The sequence below is a fragment of the Curcuma longa genome, chromosome 18 (assembly GCF_044706935.1).
Source record: "Curcuma longa cultivar G26 ecotype Majalengka, Jawa Barat chromosome 18, ITB_CL_G26_1.1, whole genome shotgun sequence".
NCBI lineage: Eukaryota > Viridiplantae > Streptophyta > Magnoliopsida > Zingiberales > Zingiberaceae > Curcuma > Curcuma longa.
The window spans coordinates 1,040,705-1,065,575 of NC_133878.1; the positions used below are offsets into that span (position 1 = coordinate 1,040,705).

General features: G+C 34.7%; 3 protein-coding genes across 3 annotated transcripts; 2 read left to right on the forward strand and 1 right to left on the reverse strand.

The window, feature by feature from the left end:
- Positions 1 to 10,521: 10,521 nt before the first annotated feature.
- Positions 10,522 to 11,412, forward strand: LOC141812315 (putative CCR4-associated factor 1 homolog 11). Its single transcript, XM_074700358.1, has one exon. It carries the CDS (start codon positions 10,522 to 10,524, stop codon positions 11,410 to 11,412), a length of 891 nt encoding a protein of 296 aa, XP_074556459.1.
- A 3,598-nt stretch (positions 11,413 to 15,010) lies between these two features.
- On the forward strand, positions 15,011 to 17,874 carry LOC141812246 (organelle RRM domain-containing protein 2, mitochondrial-like). Its single transcript, XM_074700302.1, has 4 exons — positions 15,011 to 15,161; positions 17,191 to 17,259; positions 17,336 to 17,442; positions 17,599 to 17,874. The coding sequence occupies exons 1-4, from the start codon at positions 15,047 to 15,049 to the stop codon at positions 17,710 to 17,712; spliced, it is 405 nt and encodes a 134-aa protein (XP_074556403.1). The 5' UTR covers positions 15,011 to 15,046; the 3' UTR covers positions 17,713 to 17,874.
- Positions 17,875 to 18,566: 692 nt separating this feature from the next.
- LOC141812248 (cytochrome b-c1 complex subunit 6-1, mitochondrial-like) lies at positions 18,567 to 23,252 on the reverse strand. Its single transcript, XM_074700304.1, has 5 exons — positions 23,168 to 23,252; positions 22,657 to 22,687; positions 22,426 to 22,510; positions 19,055 to 19,144; positions 18,567 to 18,961 (listed from the first exon to the last, which is right to left on the reverse strand). Coding segments are annotated over exons 2-5 (210 nt in total). The 5' UTR covers positions 22,659 to 22,687; positions 23,168 to 23,252; the 3' UTR covers positions 18,567 to 18,928.
- Positions 23,253 to 24,871: the final 1,619 nt, after the last annotated feature.

Consider the following 24,871-nt stretch of genomic DNA (forward strand, 5'->3'; position numbering starts at 1 on the left):
GTTCCTGTTGAGATGCGTCCTCGAACGAGACGGCTAACTTCCTCAACAACGCCTCGCCCAAGATCAAGAACCAAGAGTCTGCAAGGAAGAACACGTGAGATGGAGGGCCAGGGATTCTCCCCGGCACGACCACTCCGATGCTTAAGTTAGTAGGGGGAGATGAGGAAATCCTCGTTGAAGAAGAAAGAACTAGAGAAAAAATTGACAGCCCCCCTTTTTCTTTGAAATACCGGTCCTTTTAAGGAAGAGAAGAGGTTCCGGAATGTTCTTGTCGGGGACATGACACGAAGAGTTCCATCAAGGCTAGGAATATGTCCTGGAGAATGTCTAGCAGCATGTCACAAGGCATGGCTCGTTCAGTGCCCACGTGGCCTTGTTGACTTGCCATGACAGAGCGATTCCTTTAGACATGTGTTGTGATGAGACAAGAGAGAGAACACGTGGGATCATCCCAGCAAGTGATGGCAAGAGTGGTCCCTACAAGCTAGCGGATGAGGAAAGGGGAACATCCGAAATGGGTTTCTGCTCGTCCCCTGCGCAAGGTGCGAAGCGCGAGGTGCGAAGAGACGGGAAGGGGGGGTGCGACCGAGTCATAGCGGATTTCGGTTCATCCTCCCATAGAACGGGCGAGGAAAAAGGGGCAAGACCGAACCCGGGCGGTCCTCGGTTCGTTTCCCCGACCACGAGAGCGCGGAGGACGGGGCATGCCTGGACCGAAGCGGACTTCGGTTCGTCCTCCAAAAGAATGGGAGAGAGGGGAAGGTGCGTGATCGAACCAGGGTGAACCGCGATGGACCCGATCATTGGGTAGGACTTGTTTAACCGCGTCCATCTCTCCTTCCTTTCATAACTCCCATAACACTTGCCTCCCCGCTAGTCTAGTCGAAGGAGATGTCAGGTCGACTGACTAGACCAGTGGATGTAACTCCCCGAACAACTTGTTTAACCGCGTCTCATGCTTGCGATGGACCCGATCATTGGGTAGGACTTGTTTGACCGCGTCCATCTCTCCTTCCTTTCATAACTCCCATAACACGATGTTTAAAAAAGTAACGAAAGATTAGTTGATAGAATCATTTTTCAATAATTGGAAGATTTGTTTTTTTTTCTTCCTCTTATTTTTTTATTATTAATTTAGAGTTTTCTTCTTTAAAAGTGAGAATAAATGCTTAATAAATGAAACAAAATTTATGCAAAAAAGGGGAAAAGTTAAATATTGAAGAACTAATTCAAAGACAAATTAAAAATATCAATAAGTACTTATTTCAAATAAAATACTTGGATATAAACCCTCTAACCCCTCAACGACAACGGTCAACGACAATACTTTTTAAAAGCGTTGTCTTTGGCAAAAAAAACCCGCTAAAAGACAACGTTTTCGACAACGGTTTTTTAAAAGTGTTGTGGTTGACCCAAAATCAACACTAATAGACAACGCTTTCTGAACAAACGTTGTCTTTTGATTTTCAAAGACAACGATTTTGACTAAAAACGTTGTAAATTGAAAAACCACAACGCTTTTGCTAAAAACCGTTGTCTTTGGGGCGTTGTCTATTAACATTTTTCTAGTAGTGTATCTTTTTTTTTCCTTTGGCTACATGAATTTGATTTAGTTAGTCTTTGGTTGTATGGGAACCATTTTCTTGATTTTTTTTTTAAAAAAACTGATTTATGGTATAAGACACTTAAGTATATATGTTGAATTAAGAAAATTTTAGCCCCCGGGGCATAGCTGAATTGGTTACGACGCAGTAGACTTACAGAAGAGGACAAGGGTTCGAATCCTGACAAAGCCAGACAATACCCTCCTGTGTTGTGATCAACTGCAGTTTCTCGATTTACCTCCTCACAAATGGTCGTGGGTCCGACACCGCTAAGGTGGCGGATTCCACCTTTTGCAGAAAAGAATTAAGGAAATTTAACTTTATTGACAATTAAAATAAAAAATTCTCCCTATTTGTTTCTCATAGTAGTCTCTAGGGTTTTATAATTTATAGCAACTATTTTAGTTAGTAGTGTTAAAAATGTTGTAGGGACACTGGTGGTGCTTGCTCACCTGTTGGCATGAGGGAAGGATGACCAACGAAAGGACATGGAAGGGGTGGCATAAGTCGATTTCTAGAATGGACAAGAACGGATCCAAGATTAGAGTGGATTTGAACTTAATATAATAAATTATATATTATTATCAAAAATATAACATATTATATATAAAAAAATTACCCTCGAGTATGATGCGGTAAAGCATTCAACAGATTAACTAAGCACTTACGATTTGAATTCCAAGTACGACGGACTATAAGATATTTTCTTCTAGTGGAATGAAAAATCTAGAACATTAGTTATTGGGCGAAAAATCATTTTCGCTTTAAGATTTACAAAGTGGGCGAACGAATGGAAGGTCGCCCACCTCCAAGATTAGTTGGGGTTGTAAAGGTCTAGATATATCAGGATTATAAAAACAATCCATACATTATACTATTCAACAAAATTATACCCTATGAAATTTTAAAATATAAAATACATCTATAATAAAATTTACATTTATATCCGAAGCTTTCAATTTTTACATCACATCAAGTTTATAATATACTAATTCATACTCCAAAATAATGATGTCTTAATATGTTAAATCTTCAATATAAAATTTTAGTGCAAACTTGCAAATATCATCACTATTAATTAAGTCAAATAAATTTTTTAGGATCTAAAGATGTATTAAGAGAAAGAAGTTTCGCCGATTACTCATTGAATCAAGTACCTCCATTAAGATGAAATATATTACTACATTAAAAATATTAATGTGGTAATGATACTCAAGTGTAGTTTACTGACAGGAATGATTGATCTTATATAAAAAAAAATCAAGTTTAGATACTTCAATTTCATTTTTTGAATAAAAAACTTTCACTTTATGAAGAAATTCTTAACATTCTTTAAGTTTTTGAAGAATAGTCCTGGTAGTAAAAACAAATGTAATAGCAATCAAAATATTTTCTCATCCACTTCTAGAATCATGTATTTCAATTGTCAATATTATGTTCAATTTCATTTCTCTATGCAATATGGAACTTAGCAATGCACTTAGTAAAAGAAGTGATGATATTGTCAAAAGGAGAAAAGAATTCTAAAATAACACTGCTATCCTTAATTACAAAAATTAATTCATTTGTAATCAATGGGTAAAATAGTGGACACAGTATGCATAGGGATGATCTCTTAGAAATAATTCCTGAAATTCATTTCATATGCCATGAATATTATTAGTGTCATCATATCCTTTGCCCATGATTTTCTTAAGTTGAAAGTCATGATGAACAAGAACATTTGATATCTTTTTTCATATTCAATGAGCAAGTGTCACAAATACTTTTGATGGCAAAATTTTTTTTTTGTCAAAATCCCATGATTATTCACAAAGCTTAAGATAAAACTAATATTGTAAAATATAGAAGGAAGTATGTCAAACTAATGATGTACAACTGCCATGATCCTTATTAGCTTTTGCTTAATCATGATTTATGATTAACCAATTTAAGAAAGAATTTAGCTTACATATTGCGCATTATGTTTGAAGTGTATAAACACTACAAAAATCATCATTTTTGCGACGAAGTTTACCAAACAATTGGTTGCAAACTAATTTGCAACGAATTTTACGATGAAAATGTTATCGTCGCAAATAAGTCGTCTCAAAATTTTTACGATGAAAAAACCAAAATTCATCACAAAGTTTTGCAACGAATAAACATTTGTTGCAAAATTTATTGCAAATCAATGACAAAATCATTTTCATTGCAAATTAGAGACAAAAATGCTTTTCGTCACTGATTGCAATGAAAAACATTTTCGTCACAAAATGAGCATTTTTGCTATAAAAAATTTCATTGCAAAATTCATCGCAACCCTGCTCAATTCCTCACATAACATCAATATATTTTACATCATCGTTAATACATATCAAACCTGTAAATGTGATACATCAAATACGCATACACAACCACAAACATGTAAATCTGATACATCAAATACTCATACACAACTAACCACAAACCTTTAAATCTGATACATCAGATATTCATACACATTAATCTATATCAAAATCAAACAACTCATAACAAACAACAATCTCATACACAGACAAATTTTAAAATAGGTTCATGTCAAACATCAATAACAAGACAATCCCATAACAAGCAATCTCATAAACTCAAACTAGACAATGCAACAAACTGTCAATCACATACTTCCTCTTCTTCTTCTTAATTTTCTTTCTCTTCTTTTCCTACATCAGAAAACAAACAACCCAAAAATAAGATAGTTAAGATGAAAATACTAAGAGTAATAAACTAATACAAAACTAATGTAAATGCTCACCTCTTCCGACATAAATTTACAATTTTCACCACTTTCCTTAATGACCATGTTTGAAATAAAATAACACCGATTAAAAATACAAATTTAAAGGAAAAAAATATAAAATAACAAATGTTCAAAAATACTAAATTTTTCAAATAACATTCATACACCACCATCGTTATCATCATCGTCACCATTATCACCATCACTAGGATGAATCTGACTTGGAGCGGAGCCAAGCACAGGAGTGTTAGATTTGAAAGGTGTCCTAAGGCAATCGTCTTACGATTATACTATTTATTGGATAAATAGTAATTCACTATTTGAGTGCACATTCCATATGTGTTTGATTGGATCTTAAACTAAAATACTGAATGTCTGCAATATGATTCATAGCATGAGAGAGTTTGTGATTGGATTACAACTCATGAGCATCTCTATATGTGCAATTATGAATGCATTAAAATTATCCCTAGTCGAGAAATTGATGAGCACAGACGTCATCGATTCTATCAAGACTAGCACGTTTAGACTCCTTGATTAACCAAGCAGCCGATCTCACTGTTGGAGACATTGGATATTGAGAGTTAAACGTGGATACTGGTTAAGGTCACGAGTTCAGTGGAGTGACCTACCTTGAGACTTCATATGGTTCGATACATATGTCAATGAAGATCTCAGTGCAGCTTAAGTGCGAGTTTCCTTTGACTTGTGGTATTCAAGTCACCTTGATCATGGAGGCTTATACTTTGACATCTTAAGCAAGAATCTCTGAGGAGGTGTGGACCTGAGATGATAGGGTATAAGACAAAGTGTCTAAAGGTGTTTGAATAGTTCACAGAGGATTCATCACTCTTTGGAAAAGAAGACGTATATCTTGCGACCGCTTGTTAGGATTGTTATTAAAAGTCTTTGGCCAAAACATTACATGTCAAGAGTATGATACTCTTAGATATATGTACAAGTAACTTAAATCCACAGGATAAGAAAGTAGCTTGGGCTAGATGTGATGTAGTCAACCTAGTGGGGACCGACACATAGACCATGTCTTGAACCAAGCAGGTATAAGATGGTGAAAGGAACGAGGTACGATTCAGTGTAGCTGCTGAAAGGTTTAGAAGATGTTCTAGAATCAATCGTTGATTTTTTTATCAATTGGAGATCATGATGTACTACTAGGTGTCATTCATGATCGGCCCATAATTAATAATTAATTACAGACGGCCAACATAATCGGGAACCTATTGGGTCACACGTACTACAAGTTCTCTGAAGGACTTAAAATGATTTTGAGAATTGGATTCTCAGAACGAGAGAAATAAAGTCTGGTTGGACCGGACAATGGATAAAATAATAGAATTCGTCATGAAGACGAAATGAACGAAATTAATTTCGTTCAAATCAGAGGTCGTTTGATTAGTGAACTAAATGATTTATTTTTGAACCAAATTGAACCAACTTGGTTTGGTTCGTGATGGAAGAGGTTTTGGCTGAATGGATATAATGAGAAGCTTCATCTTGTGAAAGAAACAAAATTAGTTTGAGTCAAATTGGAGTTTGTTTGGTTAGTGAACCAAGCGAACCAAAACAAACCTGGTTCGCTAAAATAACTAGGGTTGAACCCGATTTAAGGAATCTGGTTTTCTTTTAACTTCTCCGGTTCGCTCCGATTTGTTGTAGCAGTGGGTGTCCAAAATCGCGAGAAGAAGAAGCAACCCTGTAGCTTCTCTTTCGCTTGTGTTAAAAAACCTAAAAGCCATCGCGCACTGTGTTTCTTCTACCGCCGCTCGCGCCAAAAGGGAAAACCCCTAAATTGCGTCTCACAATAAAAAGGGTGGTGGCCGACCGAGGGAAGCTAGCGATTTTCAAGCCCAAGAGCCAAACCCCTCTTCTTCTCCTCTCTGCTCTATTCCTCTGCCGCCGACACTTCCTCTTTCCCTGAGCACCGTCGCCGTCTTTAAGTGGGCAATTGGTGCTCGGCGCTAGCCACTAATTACTCGCGATGGTGGTTCACGATTAATGCTTGTGATTGTCGCTCGCAAACGGAAAAGCCAGCAAGCCCTAGCTACTGCCCTCTATTCTGTCGTCGTCGCATGGAGGAAAGCAACACCAGAGCTGTAGGCGCCACCACCGCTGTTGCCATTGGTCTGCCTTGCCAGAAGGAGCCGGTGCCGGCGGTTTGTTGGAGAGACCTTGTTGTTGTAGAGAAGTCTTATTGCTGTAGAGAGATCAGCAATATAATTGTTGTAGACTGATCTTGTTGCTGGAGAAGGAGGGATTACCCTTTTGTTTTTCTTTCTGCAATTTGTCTATTTACCGGAGCTATTGTAGATACCGGTCGAAACATGTTGTCCTGCCGCTAGAGCACTCGTGTAAGGCTGCAGTCAACCTCCAATGAATTGTTCATCGAGGGCAGATATTGTCAGAAAGAAAATGCAGATGATAACTCTTGTGCAGAATTGTCAAGTCGCGACCAATCGACATCAGTCGTCCAATGACCGTTCATCAATTTTGCGAAAGCTTACGAAGCTTTCAGAGATTTTTCCATCAACGTCGAAAAGATTTCGACCAATTTGTCTTAAATTGGCGATCAATGGTTGACCACCAAAAACTACACTGAGAATACGATTCTCGGTGATAGTTAGAAAGTCCCGGTATGATCGTGACAAACGTTGTTGTGTGGTTTCCGGAATAAGGCTTCTCTCGATTCGATCGTCATCGATCATCGACTAGTACCGAAGGTGATGACTGACTCGTGGCTTCCGAAACCGTCCAGACGAGAGCTTGGCCTGGATCACCAATAGAGGCGGGACTCTGACGAGGACCGCTCGATTAATGTCAACACCCTCAATGTCATCATCTGTAAGGTATGTGCAGAATTATTTAGTTTTCTGTAAATTTTAATTGTGCGCATAGAATAATTTTATTCTGTAAATTTTAATTTCCTATCATGTCTTATACATATTATTTCCTACTTTGCATGTGTCTATTGTGATAATAATTCGATTAAATGTTTATTTATTTCCGCTGCGCATATTTTTGAAACGTATAAACACGCGCATTGCATCGGGATGATCCCAACAAGGAGTACCCACCTGGTATGACAAATTTCGCTACAAGAATCCTCAGAAAATAAGATCCTCATATGTAGTAGGATCCACCAATCAAGGTCCTGCAATTATAATAACAACACCACTAAATACAATTATATATTTTAAATTCTACAATAAGTCAAACCCTAATCGAATCTACGGTTAACCTTAACCGGATCAAACCGTATCAGATTCATCAACAGATCCAACAAATCTGATCAACCGGATCCAACCATCCAATTAACTCAAGTTAACCTTATAAGCTAACCTTAACCCAATCAACTTAACACAACTAACCTCCACAAATTAGCAATGACAACCGATCAATCTAACAGAATCACAAGCTACAACCCTAATAAAATCAACTTCACAATAGATCAACCCATCTCACCAACAGAACATCACAAAATCCCTATCTACAATCAATTCAGACCTTAATAGATCAATCCCTTTTGCTAAGCCAATCAAACAAAAACCAAACCGAACAGTACCCCAACAACATCGATCAAATCCAACAGAAAACAAATCACACCAAACCACCCATTGAAACTAACTGGATTCAAGGAAGAGGACTCACCTCCGATCGAATTGAATGCCCTAGAATACTTGCTCAGCCCCGATCAAGCCCTAGATCAAAACAAGCTTCGGTTCTTCTCGCTGCCAAAACCCAGCTCGACTCTGTTCCCAACCATAATCGATCAGCTCCCAACAGCACGAATAGATCATAACCAACTGAATTCAGAAGCATACCTGATCTCAACCACTCCATTGACTTCAAGCCAGAAATGCAAAATTCTGAAATTTCACTCAGTCTGTTTGCTCATCGGCGAAGGAGGCGGCGGGCTCCCAGGGCGAAGAACGGTGACCTCCCGAGGCTATGAATGGCGAGATCCAAAGCGCGAAGATGGTGACGCGGCATGGGGAAGAAGGAGACAGTGTCACGAGTCCTCTTCACACGGCTAGGGCGGTCGGCCACGGCGGCTTTCCGGTGGACGGCAAGCAACAAAGAGCAGCGTCACACCTATCACCACCACTCCCCGGCAAGAATCCAACTCGCTGGCCGAACTCTTGGTCACCAGCGATCACTGTTTCAAGTTTGCTTCGTCTTATCGAGCGCGGCGGCCGAACACGAGCAGAGGGAAGTGGCACGGGACGAAGATCAAGATCGTAATCGCGATTCCTTTAATAATGAGGAGCTACAGTACTTTTAAACCGGGGCTAGGGTTTGACGCTAGGTTGAACCGATTTCTTAACCCAAAATACTATAGCAAATTAGCACTATAGCAAACCAAGTTTATTTTTGGTTCGCTTTGTTTACTAAGTAAATAAACTTCGATTTGACTCAAACTAGTTTTGTTCTATTCGTCTTCACAGGACGAAGCTTTTCATTACATCCATTCTGACAAAATCTCTTCCATGACGAACTAAACTAAGTTGGTTTAATTTGGTTCAAAAATGAACCCTTTGGTTCACTAACTAAACGACTTCTAATTTAAACGAAATCAGTTTCATTCATTTCATCTTCGCAAGACGAGTTTCAATTTTTTCGTATCTTACACATATATTATACCATTTAAATAGGAGCCTATCCATAATAGTCATTTGTATAAATTGGAGTTGATTAAGAACAATTAGAATCAATTGGAAAGGATATTGAATCGATTGAATTTGTGAATGGTGAAGCTTATGATCTTATTTAGAGCAATTGATTGACAAGTGTTGGATTTAACCAGTGGACAACAATGGACTAGCTAGAAAGTGTTGGTTTCAACTAGAGGACAACAATTGACTGAAAAGGTATTAAATAAATTGAGAATGGAAGTTAGTGTCCTTAATTTGTGATTGAAATCCAATTGATAGATGTTAGAGTAAATCGATATTAATTTTAAAAGGAGGTGCAAGAGGAGCTCAAATCAACAATAATTTTCTAATAATTAATAAAGCTCTTTCTCATTTATTTCTCTATTACAAATGTGTATTTAATTATTATCTTTTCTTTAATTTACATTTTAAACTTAAGATATTTACTTTTAACGTCATGCTTGTTGCAAAACTTTTTTATACATTAATATTATTTTTTATCATATTATAAAAGTTTTTGGTAAAATAATTTATTCGCCTGCCTCTCAAAGGTTATAACTATACGATGGGGAAAGTTAGTAATTTTTTGGATTGACCAATCTTATAAGTTCATAGGTCTCCTCGAAGTAAAAACTTAGGAGTGTCAAACCAAGTTAAAGAATTGAATCATATCAATTGCTTACTTTACTTACTCACTGGGACTTTTCCAATTACCTACACAAATATTAAGTCTAATTAACGTAAATGTTTTGATAATCTTTTAATTTGTCAAGCTTATCAAAACTATTATATTAATCAATGTCTCTATGGACAATCTCCTCCTTACTTAAACCTCCTAGGCTGCTATAACAGTTTAGAAATAAAAATCAATAGGTTTTAGTTTAATAATTACGTACGTACTTTGAGTTCAACATGATTTATCCAATTAATCCACGGATTTCACCATCATTTATCCGATTTGCAAATTTCCAATTTATTTTCTTACATATACTTTTAATTTATTAGTAAGGAGCGGCACTGTTGGAAAACATTTGTTTTTTTTTAAAATATAAAACTAAAACAAATGAAAAAACTAGCATTAATTTTTAACGAGACAAAACATTTTATTAATTTCATAATTAATACTAAACGTAATTGAGCTCGTTGACGCTAATTGCAGCTAGCTGGATTTGGCGGCCAAGTCAACATCGTTAATTATATTAATTAATCCTTGATTTAAGTCTTGATTAAGCTCATTTAGCATCATAAATTACATATATATATATCCTACTAATTCTCTCAGCGCCATAACTAATTCTGTTTAAACTGTTTAGTATCTTGCGAATTTTTCTCTTTGCTCCTACTCTATTTAAACGTCTTCTTCCCTTCAACTTCCGCTCCAACTCCGATCCAAACCAACATCTCTTCTCCAATCCTTCCCTTCAATTTCCACTCCAACTTCAAATCAACAACGTAACTCTTCTCCTTCCACTTTCATATTTCTCACATCATGGATCTCATGGCTGCTGCAATTGTCAATGTTAACAACGATATGCAAATTTACTCTTCTGCCGCCAGCAGACTCAAGGTTCGCTCTGTGTGGGCTCATAATCTCGACGACGAGTTCGCCCTTATCCGCTCCTTCCTGCCATTCTACCCCTTCGTCGCATTGGACACCGAGTATCCCGGCGTCGTCGTCACTTCCAAAGGTCCCTACTGCACTCTCAACCTCCCCCAGCGATACGATTTGATCCGCGCCAACGTCGAGGCCCTCCATATCATTCAGGTTGGTCTCACCCTCTCTGATGCCATCGGCAACCTCCCATCTGACCCCTACAGCAATGGCACCTATGTGCGTTACGTGTGGGAATTTAATTTTCGGGACTTCGACATTTGTTGCGACCGTTATGCCCCTTCCTCCATCGAGCTGCTCAAGGCTAGTGGCATCGACTTCCAAAAGAATCAAAAATGGGGCATCGACTCTTGCAGATTCGCAGCGCACTTGGCGACCTCTGGCTTGCTTTCCTTTGGCAAGTCTTCTCTTGTCTCTTGGGTTACGTTCCAAGGCGCCTACGACTTTGCATTCCTAGTGAAGATGTTGACATGCGACTGCAAGTTACCAAAGACCGTCGGTGAGTTCTTGGACCTTGTTCGATTCTTCTTCGGCAAGAGGGTGTTCGATGTGAAGCACCTTAGCAAGCATTGTCGTGGGCTTTATGGTGGATTGGAGCAGATAGCCTCTGTCGTCCAAGTTGAGCGAGCAGTGGGCTCTCGACATCAGTCCGGCTCGGATAGCTTATTAACATGGCAAGTGTTCTACCAAATCGCTTCTCGTGTAAATCCAGTGCTCATCGATCATCCAGAACACATGGGAGCACTCTTTGGCCTCGAACTACAATAGTATAGTAATCCATCGAGAGGTGGTTTTTTTGTTTTTCTTTTTTCTTTTTGTTTTTTTACAGATGAGAAATCTAGTATATTTTGTTACCAACTAGAAGAAGAAATGTTTATGACTAAAAGCTCTTATTTGGACAAACATTTTGGGTTCTGTATTGATCTATCAAGAGTTTGGCTTATCACAGTTAATAGTACTGGTTCGGCATTAACTTAATTAATTTGCTTATTGCGCCATCATATCTTTAGTAAATGATGACTACTTCATTTAAAAATTGATTCTAAATATATGGTTAGGATCTAATTAATTATTATGTATTTTTGAAAAATTGTAATCAAGACTTAGAGTACAAAGAGCTCAAAATATTTGGCTTTAGTTAATTTGTTGAAGTATAGAAATGGCTAAAGAAATTGTTTTCGTTGATAATTTCATCTTTTTTGCAGAAGATGTTTTTTTTTTCACTCTTCGTAACCTTATATATTATCTTTTTTTTCTTTGGCTACATGAATTTGATTTAGTTAGTCTTTGGTTGTATGGGAACCATTTTCTTGATTTTTTTTTAAAAAAAACTGATTTGTGATATAAGACACTTAAGTATGTTGAAGGAAATTTAACTTTATTGACAATTAAAATAAAAAATTCTCCCTTTTTGTTTCTCATAGTAGTCTCTAGGGGTTTATAATTTATACCAAATGGTGATGAAATTGACGATGAATCCAAATTTATCGTCAAATATCCTAAAGTTATCACTCAGTCAGACCTCATCTCTTCGTTAAATTCTGATTTGGCGACAAATTCATGAATTTGTCATCAAAATTGGCGACGAATCCAGGTTTCGTCGCCATTTGGTGATGAATACCTGATTCGTTGCCAAATTGACGATGAATTCGTGAATTTACATTAATTTGACGACGAATTTAGCGATAAAAATTCATCCATCCCAAATTGGCAACTAAATTATATTCGTCGCCAATGTTGTTGTAAATTGGCGATCAAATTAGGTTTTATCATAAAATTTATCGCTAATTTACGATGAAAAATTTTTGTCACAAACTTTCATTGCTAATACCCTGTATTTTTGTAGTGTATGTATTGGGTCACTTTTTAGCCTTTAGATCAGTCGGGTAAATGTGCCTTATGGATTAAATTAAATTTTTTTTAGATAAATAGAACTAATCGAATTTTATAATAAAAATAAAATAAACTAAATTAATACAAAATAATTAATTCGATCGATTATAACAAATTGAATTTTAAATAAATTCATAGGTCGATTTAATCGGGAAATAATAATGAAATGATAGTAAAGTTCATGTCAATCTCCGGAATATAGTTGAGTTGGTTACTGACAATATCCTCTCTGTAATGGTCAATTATATCTTCTAATTTATCACCTCATATTTGTGGAACCGACCGTATGAGACTACTAAGGTGGCACAATGTCGTCTCAAGATTTCACGAGGTCCTAGGCTAAATTTTTTTTAGATCTTTAATATATTTTTTAAAATATAAATTTTTTTTCTTATCTTTTTACATTTGGATTTGGGACCGATAAGGACGGATTTAAAAAAAAATTTTAAATAGAATATTAATTTAAAAATAGATTTATATATAAAATTTAAATTTTTTAACTATTAATTTAAAAATAGATTTTATATAAAATTTAGTTTTCTAATTTATGTAAAAATATTAATTAAATTTTTATATTTAAGTTTTGTTAATAATTTTTTTTAATTGATAAAATTATTAAATTATTTAATCTTTAATTTCTTAAGCACGCAATATTCATTGGTTAGTTTTTGAAAGAATGAAGATATAAAATGAGAGGAAAGAAAAGGAAATTATTTATATTAACATATAAATAGAATTTTATATTATTATAATAATATAATGATTATAATTAATATAAAATTAATTAGTCTTATCGTTGATACTTCAAATATCAATTCAATCATGTATTAATTTTCATGCATGCCGTAATTTCTCATGCATGCAGGCATGAGTAGTGCATCAAATGCACGAAACGGCATCAAATTCTCATGCATAGCCATGCAGACATGATGTGGCTATGTGGAAATCGAAACACCACGGTCTCAGGAAATGAATGCGTTGTTCGATTGATATAAAAATTTTTTCATAAAAATAATTTTTTTTAATAATAATGAGCCCCAATTTTATTGGAGCCCTAGGCATAGGCCTATGCCTTAAGCCGACTCTAAGGTGGTAGATTTCATCTTTTTTACCGTGCCAATTATTACATGGTTTCTAGTATTTAATATGAGGTCAATTAAGACTAAAAGTTTCACTGTTTCCGAGCTTATACTCACCAACAGCTTTGGCTATGTAAATTAAGTGAATGATTCCAACTTAAGTAAGATAACTATACGGTCAAACGTGTTCAATTTTAAGTGGAAAATCTAACTCTCTTAATTTTTTAATAGGCTCATAAGGTAATCAGTATATTAAATAAGAATATTTCTTGCTTAGGGCGAAAATAATGAGGCTAAATCCCTTCCAATAATATCCTAATAAGATTTTATTCTTTTCACATTAATAAGAATCTATGCCTTTCGGACTTATTAGTGTGGTAGTAAAAGATAAGATGTATTTCTAAATAATCATGGTACAATTCTTGGCTCATAAAAATTGAATACCTAATTTAAAAAAGTATAACTCCTCTACAATTAAACCAAACAATGTTTTAATATAATTAAGAATCCTTAACTATCACTTGCAAAAATTTAAAAAAAAAAAAGAAAATGGAGCATTGACTCTTTCTTCAATAGTAAAACTTAGATTGTTTTTATTATATTGATAAATATTTTCTTTAATCTCTTTCTATAATTCACACCTTTGATTCTAATTTATACAACTCTAAGTGCATGACAAATGTGCCACTAGGTATAGTCGTCAAGTTGGTTAGGTCTGCTGGATTAGTCCACCCTGTCAAGTAATTTAAATAGATTGAGTTGAAATTTTATCAACGCATTTTAAGATGGGTTGGCCCGTCTAGGCCCGCGACCCGCGTGGATTGGCCCACAACGGGCTTTGGTTGGCCCGCGGGTTGAGAAAGTTTATTTATTTATTTTAAATTTTAAAATTAAAATAGAAAACTCAATGAATTAGTAAGTTCGATCCATTTAAATTACAATAGTTTAAAAATTATAATTCAAATTTAAAATTTTCAACTTAATCAATTTAAATTATAATTTCAACTTTAAATTTTTAATATTTTTAATATTTTTTAACAGGTCCGCGGGTTGACCTACCTAACCCGCAGCTCGCCTTAAATTGGATTGATTTTCCAATCCACCAAGTTAGTGGGTCGGTCCGTCCCGCCCCACCATATGATGGGCCTGTCATGGATTGGACCGCCTCGCCATGAATTGATCCGTTTAACAATTCTATCATAGTCCCTACACATTGCATAATGTAATGCACGTTGAGTTTGGTAGATCTTCATGGGCTTAAATCCAGGCAATGATATATATAAATCAAACCTAAAATCTAATTAAGACTGAATCAAGGGCAAATTTGTCATTTGCATAAACCCTATGATATTTATGAGATTTAAGCGTTCGGCAGCCGCCATACTCGAAGAACATTGGCAGGCGCGAGTAGGGAACAGACAGCGGGCGCGATGGCGGCGGCGAGGGCGGGATTTCGGCGTTTCTTCTCCATCTCTGCCTTTTCTCCTCCGACTCCTGCTGCTGCTCCACCGGCCGCAGAGCCCTCCACCAACCTATTCGTCTCAGGCAAGGCTCTCTCGCTCATGCTCCTGTATCTCGATGCCAAAGCCTCGGGGAGTCCATCTTGTTCTTATTCTCTGCTAAAAACCTTCTAATATTGACCTTTCACACACACACACACAAAAACATAATCTTTTTTTGGTTCCAATTGTCTGGTATGCCTTTGTGTGATCTATCTCTGTTGTGGAGCATAAAGCGATTAGGTCCAGGACACTGTCGGAACGCTTGAGAATGGATAGTATCTATTCAATGGGGCAATGTATTGTGAACTTACTGATTGTTATTCTTTTTGGAGGTTTCTTTTGTTTGAACTATCAGCTTTGTTATTTCAAACAAACATGAGTGTTATGCAGTGAATGATGAGGAACGTCTGCACCAGGAAATGATGTTTCACTCTAATTGTTTTTGGCTATAAAGAATTTAGAACAAATTAATCATGGCTTCTTGCACAATCTACAGGCATCAGAGATGTTACGTATAGCATTTTCAATATATACAGAACGCAACAGTAGATTTACTAGATGCTGATTTCATAGATCACTTTTATCATCTTATTTGAGTTGCTGGAATTTATAAACGTTGTTAGTAATTTGAACCTAAAATCACTCTTGCATAACTGGAAAATTCAGGATGGTTTAAATCGAAAAATGATGAGAACATTGTGCCTATCTTTTATCCTGTGGTTCATCTTGTAGGTTAGGTCTTGGCTCTTAAACATGGTATGAAAATTAAATCATCTAGGTACTTCTAGTACTAGTCGGTAGGAATGACACTACTCTATTGAACAAGATATTGAAATTTACTTCCAATAAATAGTGATTCAATAAGTGAAGAATGGGTATTTAGGATGGTGGCAAACCATATGTTTCTACTAATATTTGATTGAACCGATAAATACCTACTCTTATGTATTGATCTGAGCAGTATTTAAACAGCATGCACACATTATTCTTTTGTCGGGATCTGAGATTCAAGTGCAAATAGGCACGCCAAGAGGATTTTGCCTCACTAGGAACTATTTCAATATTAGTTCTAGACTCTGATTCTAGAATGAGGAGGTTAAACATTATGCATAGAACTTCAACTATGTTTGTCATAACTCTTGAGATTTTTCCACAAGGAGTAATACCTTAATAGTGTATAATGTGATTTCCCATGAAAATTATCTTTCTCATCAAGTTGGTGTTCTTCAAGTTCGCTCTATTTTTTGTGCATGGATTATGTTGGTGAGTTATAAACTTCTGGTTTTCTATGCTACTATCTCTTTTTTTATTTACAAATACAGTTGTTGTATACATGACAAGACTTTTCTGCCCTAATTTTATAAATTTCCTTTTAACCTTTTAATTGATGCATGCCACCTCTCTTGCAGCTTTTTGTTGAACTTTCTTAATCTGTTAACCATGAAACATGTAATCACATGCATTTGCTTTTTCTGTATGATGATTCAGACTTAATGAATTCTGTTTGGTGGTGCCATTTATTATCTACATAAATTGGAGGCGTCTTAGTTGAAGGCCTTGCTACCAACTTACTACCTTATTCTTCAACGACTAATGCAAAGACAAGAAAGGCATTCACCATGAAAGATTTTTTTTTTAGAAAATGAAATTTAGGAGTTAAAAGATCACATCCCAATGTCATGAGGTTGATTTACAATATTGTTTAGGTGATATTGTCTGCATGTAAAAGTGTTAACATTGAAGGGGACAATATGAAAATGGTAAACATCAAGATAGCTTTCATTGTGTTGAGTATCAAGAAATGATAAATAATTTACCAAATAAAATTAATTGAGCAAATTAATGGTCATAAAATTGTTGCATGGTTGAGTTGGTATTGACTGGATTCTCTAAGATGGTTTGCATTATAGGAGGCTAACTTTTCTTGGTTCTCAGGCAAATCTATGCTAAAATCACTACTTTTCTAGGCCCAGATCAGAAATATAATTGTTATTTTGTTAAGTGGTTCTCATTTTTCTTTTTATTGTTGTAAATATGATGATATCTTTTGCATCTCTTATCCAATATGTTAGGTCTTAACAAGCGAACTACATCTGAAGCACTTAGGGAGGCCTTCGCAAAATTTGGACAAGTTATCAATGGTACAACCTTCTCTTAAATGATTCATTTTGAGATCACATCAGGGATGCTAATTGCCTAATTCCATGTTGTATACAGCTAGAGTTGTGACGGATCGTATCTCAGGATATTCTAAAGGGTTCGGTTTTGTTAGATATGCCACGCTCGAGGAAGCTGAAGAAGGAATTAAAGGCATGGATGGCAAGGTGAATCCAGACTCAAAGGAGGAGAATAGAACCTCAATTCTTACATCAGACATTAACTTGATAGTTCATGCATTTTCTTTCTTTCGTTCCTGAAATGATTCCATACAAGCTATGATCTACTAATTTCCATTAACACATTACCTTCGTTCGGTGCAGTTTTTGGACGGCTGGGTTATTTTCGCAGAATATGCAAAACCGAGACCACCTCCACCTCAAATGCAACAGCAACCTCCTTCAGTTATGGAATCAACTGTAAACTACTATCAGTAGAACATGTCATAAAGTTTATGGGAACCTTTTACCTACACTGTCATTGTGTTCTCACCCCAGTTATGTTATCTGGCATACATGGAGAGTCGCATTTAATTTTGGAAGTTTTTGTAGTGAACTATGACTCTATACTGGATGGCTATGGACTTGCTTTATATATTAGCACTATGACCTATATATATATATTTTATATTTTCTAAAGCTTTATTTTTAATGTGATAAAAGATGATTATAGAATGGTATCGTGCAGAATTATACATGTATTATGCTTTGTTCGTATTTAGAATTGCATAAATTGGAATTATGGATTTTTTTTGTTTGATATTATGTTAGTTGTTTCATAGTAAAATCATAATCAATTATATATTAGGCACTTTCTTAAAAAAATTGTTGACAAATTAAGTACATAATTTATACAAGGTATTATAGAATCATGAAACCGCTATAATTGTCCATTTATGAGTTAGACATATTTAATTCAATGATTTAAATGCTATTAAATATCTAGGCGTTGACATTTTGGACTTCGATATTTATATGAACTATGGTAGGAACATACAATCTTTTTTTTGAACTTTTTATAATAGTGCCAAAACGATGAATTCTAAAGAATGTGCATTAAAAAAATACTCTCTCGCATTAAGACAATTATTTTTTTCTAATCAAATTCCATATATATAAAACAAGAGTGATTTAAAAGATTTTCAAATGTACATTCCCTCAATTATAATTTTGTTTTACCTTGTTCGAATCCAATTCTTCTTCGAAGCATTGGGCTGGTGTTACTGCTCAACTAATTACGACGAGATTGATATGGTTGTCGCAATGGAATCAAATCCATTTCCAAAGGGAACTTTATCATCCCAAAAGAAGCATAATTTCATTGTATTCACTATGACCAAAGTATGAGAATCTGTCCGAAGTTCAACTTTTCAGAGAAACAACATTGAGCACCAAACGAAGTTCAAGTTGGATCGATCGATGGAAACAACCGCTAAAAAAAAATAGATGGTTAACCTGTTACTCTATCAAAAATATCCCAGAGAAGAAAATGGCAGAACACAGCACACGCAGGAACGCCACTTAAATGGTATTTTTGAGCAGTCATTGTTCCATTATTACTTTTACTTGCAAGGGTTCGCAGAAAATTGATCCTGCCGAAACACAATAAAGAGCAACTGATGGGAAAATCAGTAAACCATCAATCATCCTCTGATCACTTCAATTTATCAAAAAGCTTAAGTGCAACCTGCATTTTATTTAAGAAAGAAGAAATTTCTGCTTATGGATGCTTTATTACTTCGTGGAAGTAGGAAAAAAAAACAAATAAAGGAATACATACACATCCGTCGACACACTTCCAGTAATCGAAGTACTGCCCAGTACAATGCTTCTGTCCGGATTCATCCCCTTGGATTCTTTTAACGCACGCCTGCTCCCAGAAGGTTGAGCTGATTAATTTGAGCATCAAGGGGAAAGAGAGAATAAGAATATTGAATGCTTAAAGAAAAGCCTAGTTAACACATTATATTTTACTCTAAAACACAGTAAGTTAGGTAGAAAATGATGGACAGAAGCAAGGAGGTGATCATAAAATGATGGAATCTATTATGTTACACTGGAGAATGAAAGGTAAAAACAAAGACTGGAAGAAAGATTACTATTGGGTGTTATCTTGAAGTGAGAACTTTTGGTGAAAATTAAAGAATGCATTGGAAATAGTTTGGTTGCAAATTGAGGTTTCTTAGGTGAGTATTTCTTGCTCGTTCCTTTCTCTAAGGACATTGTGCGTGAACAAAATTATGAAATAATTTATCACTTCTAAGATTCTGTCTAGTTTCTAAAAGGGAAATAAAGTGATGTTTTAAGTGTTGAAATAGCGTAAAAATAGGATTTATAAAGTGGCATTGCTAAAGTTTCATAATAATTAGTGAACCTTCATCTTTTTGTAATGTTTATATTCTATCATGAGCGTTGAACATGAAAAATAAAATTTGGCAGTGTTTATTTGATAATATCATTTAGTTCATCCATTGACACTTGTCATTTCATTGCTTTACTTTTCTTGTTGAATCCTTGATGTCAATTCCTCTGAATACTTATAAACTTGCTAAATGGTTTTACATAAAATGATTTCATAGAGGAATTGGACAAATTCATTGTAATTAACAAAAAAGAACTTTAAATCAATGAATTGAGATACACTGGTTATAAAATGTTTGGAATAGACATAGTGTGCTTAATCATTAAGCAAATACATAAAGACAAACGATACATAAGGACCAAGGCTGGCTCGATGGCTCACAGCCATGAGCGTTATCTTACTGGTAATCACACTCAATTGATCACCAAACTGCTAATGCTACAACGATCATATCCTTGTTTGTGCTTATTCAATGAACCATTCCATAATGCTAGAAAATAGGGGAAACCCCAGTGGCCCAACACTTTCTATATAATCAACTATCTAACAAAGTGATAAATATGCTTAAAGACAATGGGTAAATGATGATAACCTATGATTGAAAAAGTTTACTTGATCATGTTTAAGATACCAAATGAACAAAGATGGAAACTGGTGAATTCTATAAGCAAGACTATGAGATTTATAACAGTGGCTTGCGATGTTCTTAGATGGGATTTTAGCCCACATATATGCTAGTTGAGGCTCCATGTGCACTCTTGTAGTTGGTAGATTTAGCTAAAGGCAATACTTTCTTTGAAAGATGATAAATTGTGAAAAATTATAGTTGGATAAATCACTTTTAAGATGAGATTTATGATTGATGGCTACATAAAGTTGAAAACTAGCATTGAAACCCAAAGCTTGTTAATCTTAATTCAAATTCATGTTTGAAGAATTTCACACCCCCTGACATCTGTTATTTACTCATTTTGCACAACTGTGCTTCCTCCCTTTTGTTGTTATTTTTGGTCTCTAGTCACACGTTGATAACTGAGTTAGTGGCTTCATTGGTTCTCTAGTCTCATATGAGTTTCACATGAGTCAAGTGAAGTGTGCCTTTTAGTGGACTGAGATCAGGTGGGCATGACAAACAATGAAATAAGATGATAATATTGCCATAATCTTGACTGAACACAAAGTGGATCAGTTCTAGAAACAATGTTTATCTTTTGTAGATAACGGAATACAAAACTCCATGAATTGATTTAAAAGAATACAGTAAGCATTAGCTTGACAGTAATAAGTTTGCCCCTTAAATAGCTAGTAGTTTCCAGGAATGTATCAATATCACTAAAACACACTTGGGAACGAAGGCAGGCGAGGTGCTACATGGTCTGCTCAAGTGAGGATTTATCATCTTATTGCACAACTGAACTTTATGTAGGATGGTCTCTTGAATCAGTTTTATGTTATATAGAGTTTCCTTCACCCTAATTCATTGAACTTATAGCTATAAAATCTCTTTACTGTATTTGAACAATATTCGTACTAGTTTACTTGTTTTTACCAATTTTATTATTAGTTGAAAGTAAAACCTAACTACTCTCAGATAGTATTTATGTATTTATCTTAAGTCTTATAATTTTTCAGGTTTACCCATCCATCATCTAAGCATCTTTGTCTTATTTGAATGCATTAATTTCTAATTGCTCAATGAACCACCTCATAGAGTATGGTTAACCCTATCAGTCTTATAAAATCTTTCCTTTGATCTTAAGTGGGAAACAGTGAGTGAACAAGTCTCCTATAAGTTCACTTCATTTTAACTTTTAACCACTTAATCTTTGTCTTATTAATAAAATCTACTTGAATTTCTCCAAATGTCTCTGGATGGATGATTTGCATTATGCAACACATAGATTATTTACTCAGCTGAGGCATGGATCAAGTGCCAAGGAAACAGAATAAAAAACATGTATTGAAGAGTAAGGATTTGAACCAAACTACCTTGGCTAATTGTGCATCTCTTCAATAGAAAGATAAGTACACTGTTTTACTGCGTCCTTGCATCAAAACATAATTTATTATACAATTTTTTAGATACAAATCAGAGAGATCAACCTCTTAGTGACAACACCTTTAATGAATAGACATGCAACACCATTAATTTAAGTAAAGACAGACTAGTTTGATCTTCTATTCTTCACTCCCACCATAATCCTTTTCCATATGTAAATGGCTTAGGCTTCATATTGACAAAAAAATATAATCTTATTATTACAATATAAACATGTATTAATCATTTTAGGAAAATAGGTAGACTACTATGCTTGAGCGCAGGAACTCAGTGATTATCAAGCTCAAGTGTGGTGGGGCTAACCACCTCAAAAGTTTGAGCAAATGATGAGAAGCTAATGAAGGACTCTACAATTCAGTGTCTATAAAAGGTAGATGCACTCGAGAGGTTCCATAAAGCACAATAGGCATATCAACTGATTAGGTAATTAAGCTCCATGTTACATGTCCGCACTAGGAAGTAGAGACCATAGTTGGCGTGTTGGCAAAATCAGCTGATACCAATACGAATTGCCTAAGGTGGATCAACATCGACATGGTCAATCTGATCTTTTAAACACTCTTATCAAATCCCAAAATCTTGCCTTATTCCTTTAGGATGTGTATTTAATTATATTAAACTTATCTACACCTTTGTTAAATGGAAAAGAGTTTACCAGACTACATATTCTTCTACAATATAGTCAAACATGAAGCCCTATGGAATGACACATGCTGTGCACTTTAAGTACCTGATATTCCCAAAAAGGTTTTACACACTTTGGCTTGCAAGTTTCCTCAAGATACAGTTTTGGATCAGTGGGTTCCTCATCGGCCCTAAAGTTACAGCAAATGATGAGATTGATCAACAAGGCAAATACAAAAACTTTAATTACAAAAAAAAAGGTGAATGTTACTCCTGCAAAATTTAGTAACAGGATAATAAGTAATATTGAAAATAATAGGCGAAACATAACACTTACATTTTAGTTCCTCGAGAGTGATATATTCCACCTATAAAGGGGGAAAAAACAGATTACATTAGATGATTACACTAGTCATTATTTTATGTGAGCGAGTGGCCAACAGTAGCCCCTAAAAAAGGATCTTTGGTAAAAGAAAATCTAGATCGGGCAAAATCACCATGGTCGTAATAGTTAATACAATCGACAACATAATGAAACAACGAAATAATACAACTAACAATTACAAGAAACCTAAAAGGAAAACGAAACTTTGCGAAAGACCGTATCGGAAATCGCCGAATCCTCGATTTCAATAACGCGGGAAAAAAGTTCTTTCCCAGGGATCTGAAGTTTCAAATGCATATCTAATAATAAAAATCTAGAAACCCCAGAAAACAGCGATTCCATCTGTTAATACGTGAAACAAAGGCAAGAAGCAATTCCAATAAAATGAACATCAAAATTAGTCAGCAGATCCGAGGAGAGTGAGATTAGAGATACTAAAGCTGCATAAGCAAAACAAGGATACCAAGTATTCTGCAAGAAGATGGAAGGACGACGATGTAGCTGTGAAGGAGATCAAGCAGCCGCCAAGAACGGATCGATGAAAAGGACGAAACCTATCGCAGGTTTCTGTGTTAGGTTTATATAATAATTATATTGTTAAAACGAAACTTTTCATATTACCCCGCATAGAGTACATATTTTCAAAATCAACAAATTTCTCTGAAATTTTTTTAATAATGACTAATCTTAAGTAAAATTTTTTATTAATCATGAACGTAAATCCAAAAATATAAATAAAACTTAAAAAACTTTCTAACATTATAATTTTTACAAACTTCCAAAATATAATATCTTCTAGATGGAAATTAAACTTCTGTTATTTAAGGAGCTCATTTCATTTTTCACCATCTCCTGTAATTTGCCACCCTAACAGTCCTATATGATCGACTCCACGATCATCTATAAAAAGGTAAATTGAAAAACTATAACACCATAGCATCATAATCTCAAAAGCCTCTTAGATTGCCTTTGATACATATGAATGAAATGAAATTCAAACTTATCCATTTCCCACAAAATTTTCATTCCAATATTTAGATGAATAATTTAAGAGGGATATTTCCGTTTCATACATTAATTAAATCTATTCAATTATTAAAAGAAATACGATTTTTTTTATTTTACCTTTATTTAGTTTACCTTTATCGAATCGGTTGAACTAAGTTAGATCAAGCGGATTGTTAGGGCGAGTAAGTTAAATATGTTGTTGCTTGAATAGATTGGAGTGGTTTAGTTGGAAAACCTAAGTAAACTAATTATTAAAAATTTAGAATCGAAGAAAAATTAAGCTATTGGATCAGTTAATGAACTCATTGAATGCCACGTAGATTAATATATATAATATTTTTAAATTTATTTATGCTTAAATTTTTGGATAAAAGTTTTTAAAAATCTTTTTTAAATTATCGAAGAAACATCTCATCTTAATTTTTATTAAAAGAACATGTGATTCCACTATTCATCCATGCACAATTACTTAATTTGTTCTCTTCTACGTGGTCAACTGTAATTTCTCGATTTACCTCCTCTGGTCAACTGTAATTTTTCAATTTATCTCCTCATAAATGATCATAGAACCGACCGTGTGGGACCGCTGGGATGACGTATTCCACCTTTTTACAAAATAATTACTCAATTTATACTCTAATACTGTTCATATTATTATTTTTTATAAAATCTCTTAGTTAAATCATGAGTTGGTCGAGTATATTGTATTAGTTATAATACATACTTAGGTCAAAAATATTCAAGCTCTAATAGTTACGGTTTCGTAATTATTAAAATGTCAATTCAATCTTGTTCATTTACTATTTATATTATAGCAGTTATGATCGTAATGGTTATAATACAAATTTAATTTATTCATATAATATTCATATTATAATTATTATAAAATTATAATTATTATAATGCCTCTAGAAATAGAGTCACGTAAGGCAGTCTAGGACTAAAATCAAGTTCTTACGTGGTTCAATATTTATAATATTTTGAATCACCACATTCCTGGCTACTGTGTATTGTTATAACTTTCATTGCATTGCATGTACATCCATACACGATATCACGCTATAAATTTATTATCTATATAAATTTTATTAAAGTATTAAAATATTTAATAAAATAAATAATTGAATCAAATCATCAGAAGAAGTGATTGAAATTGAAT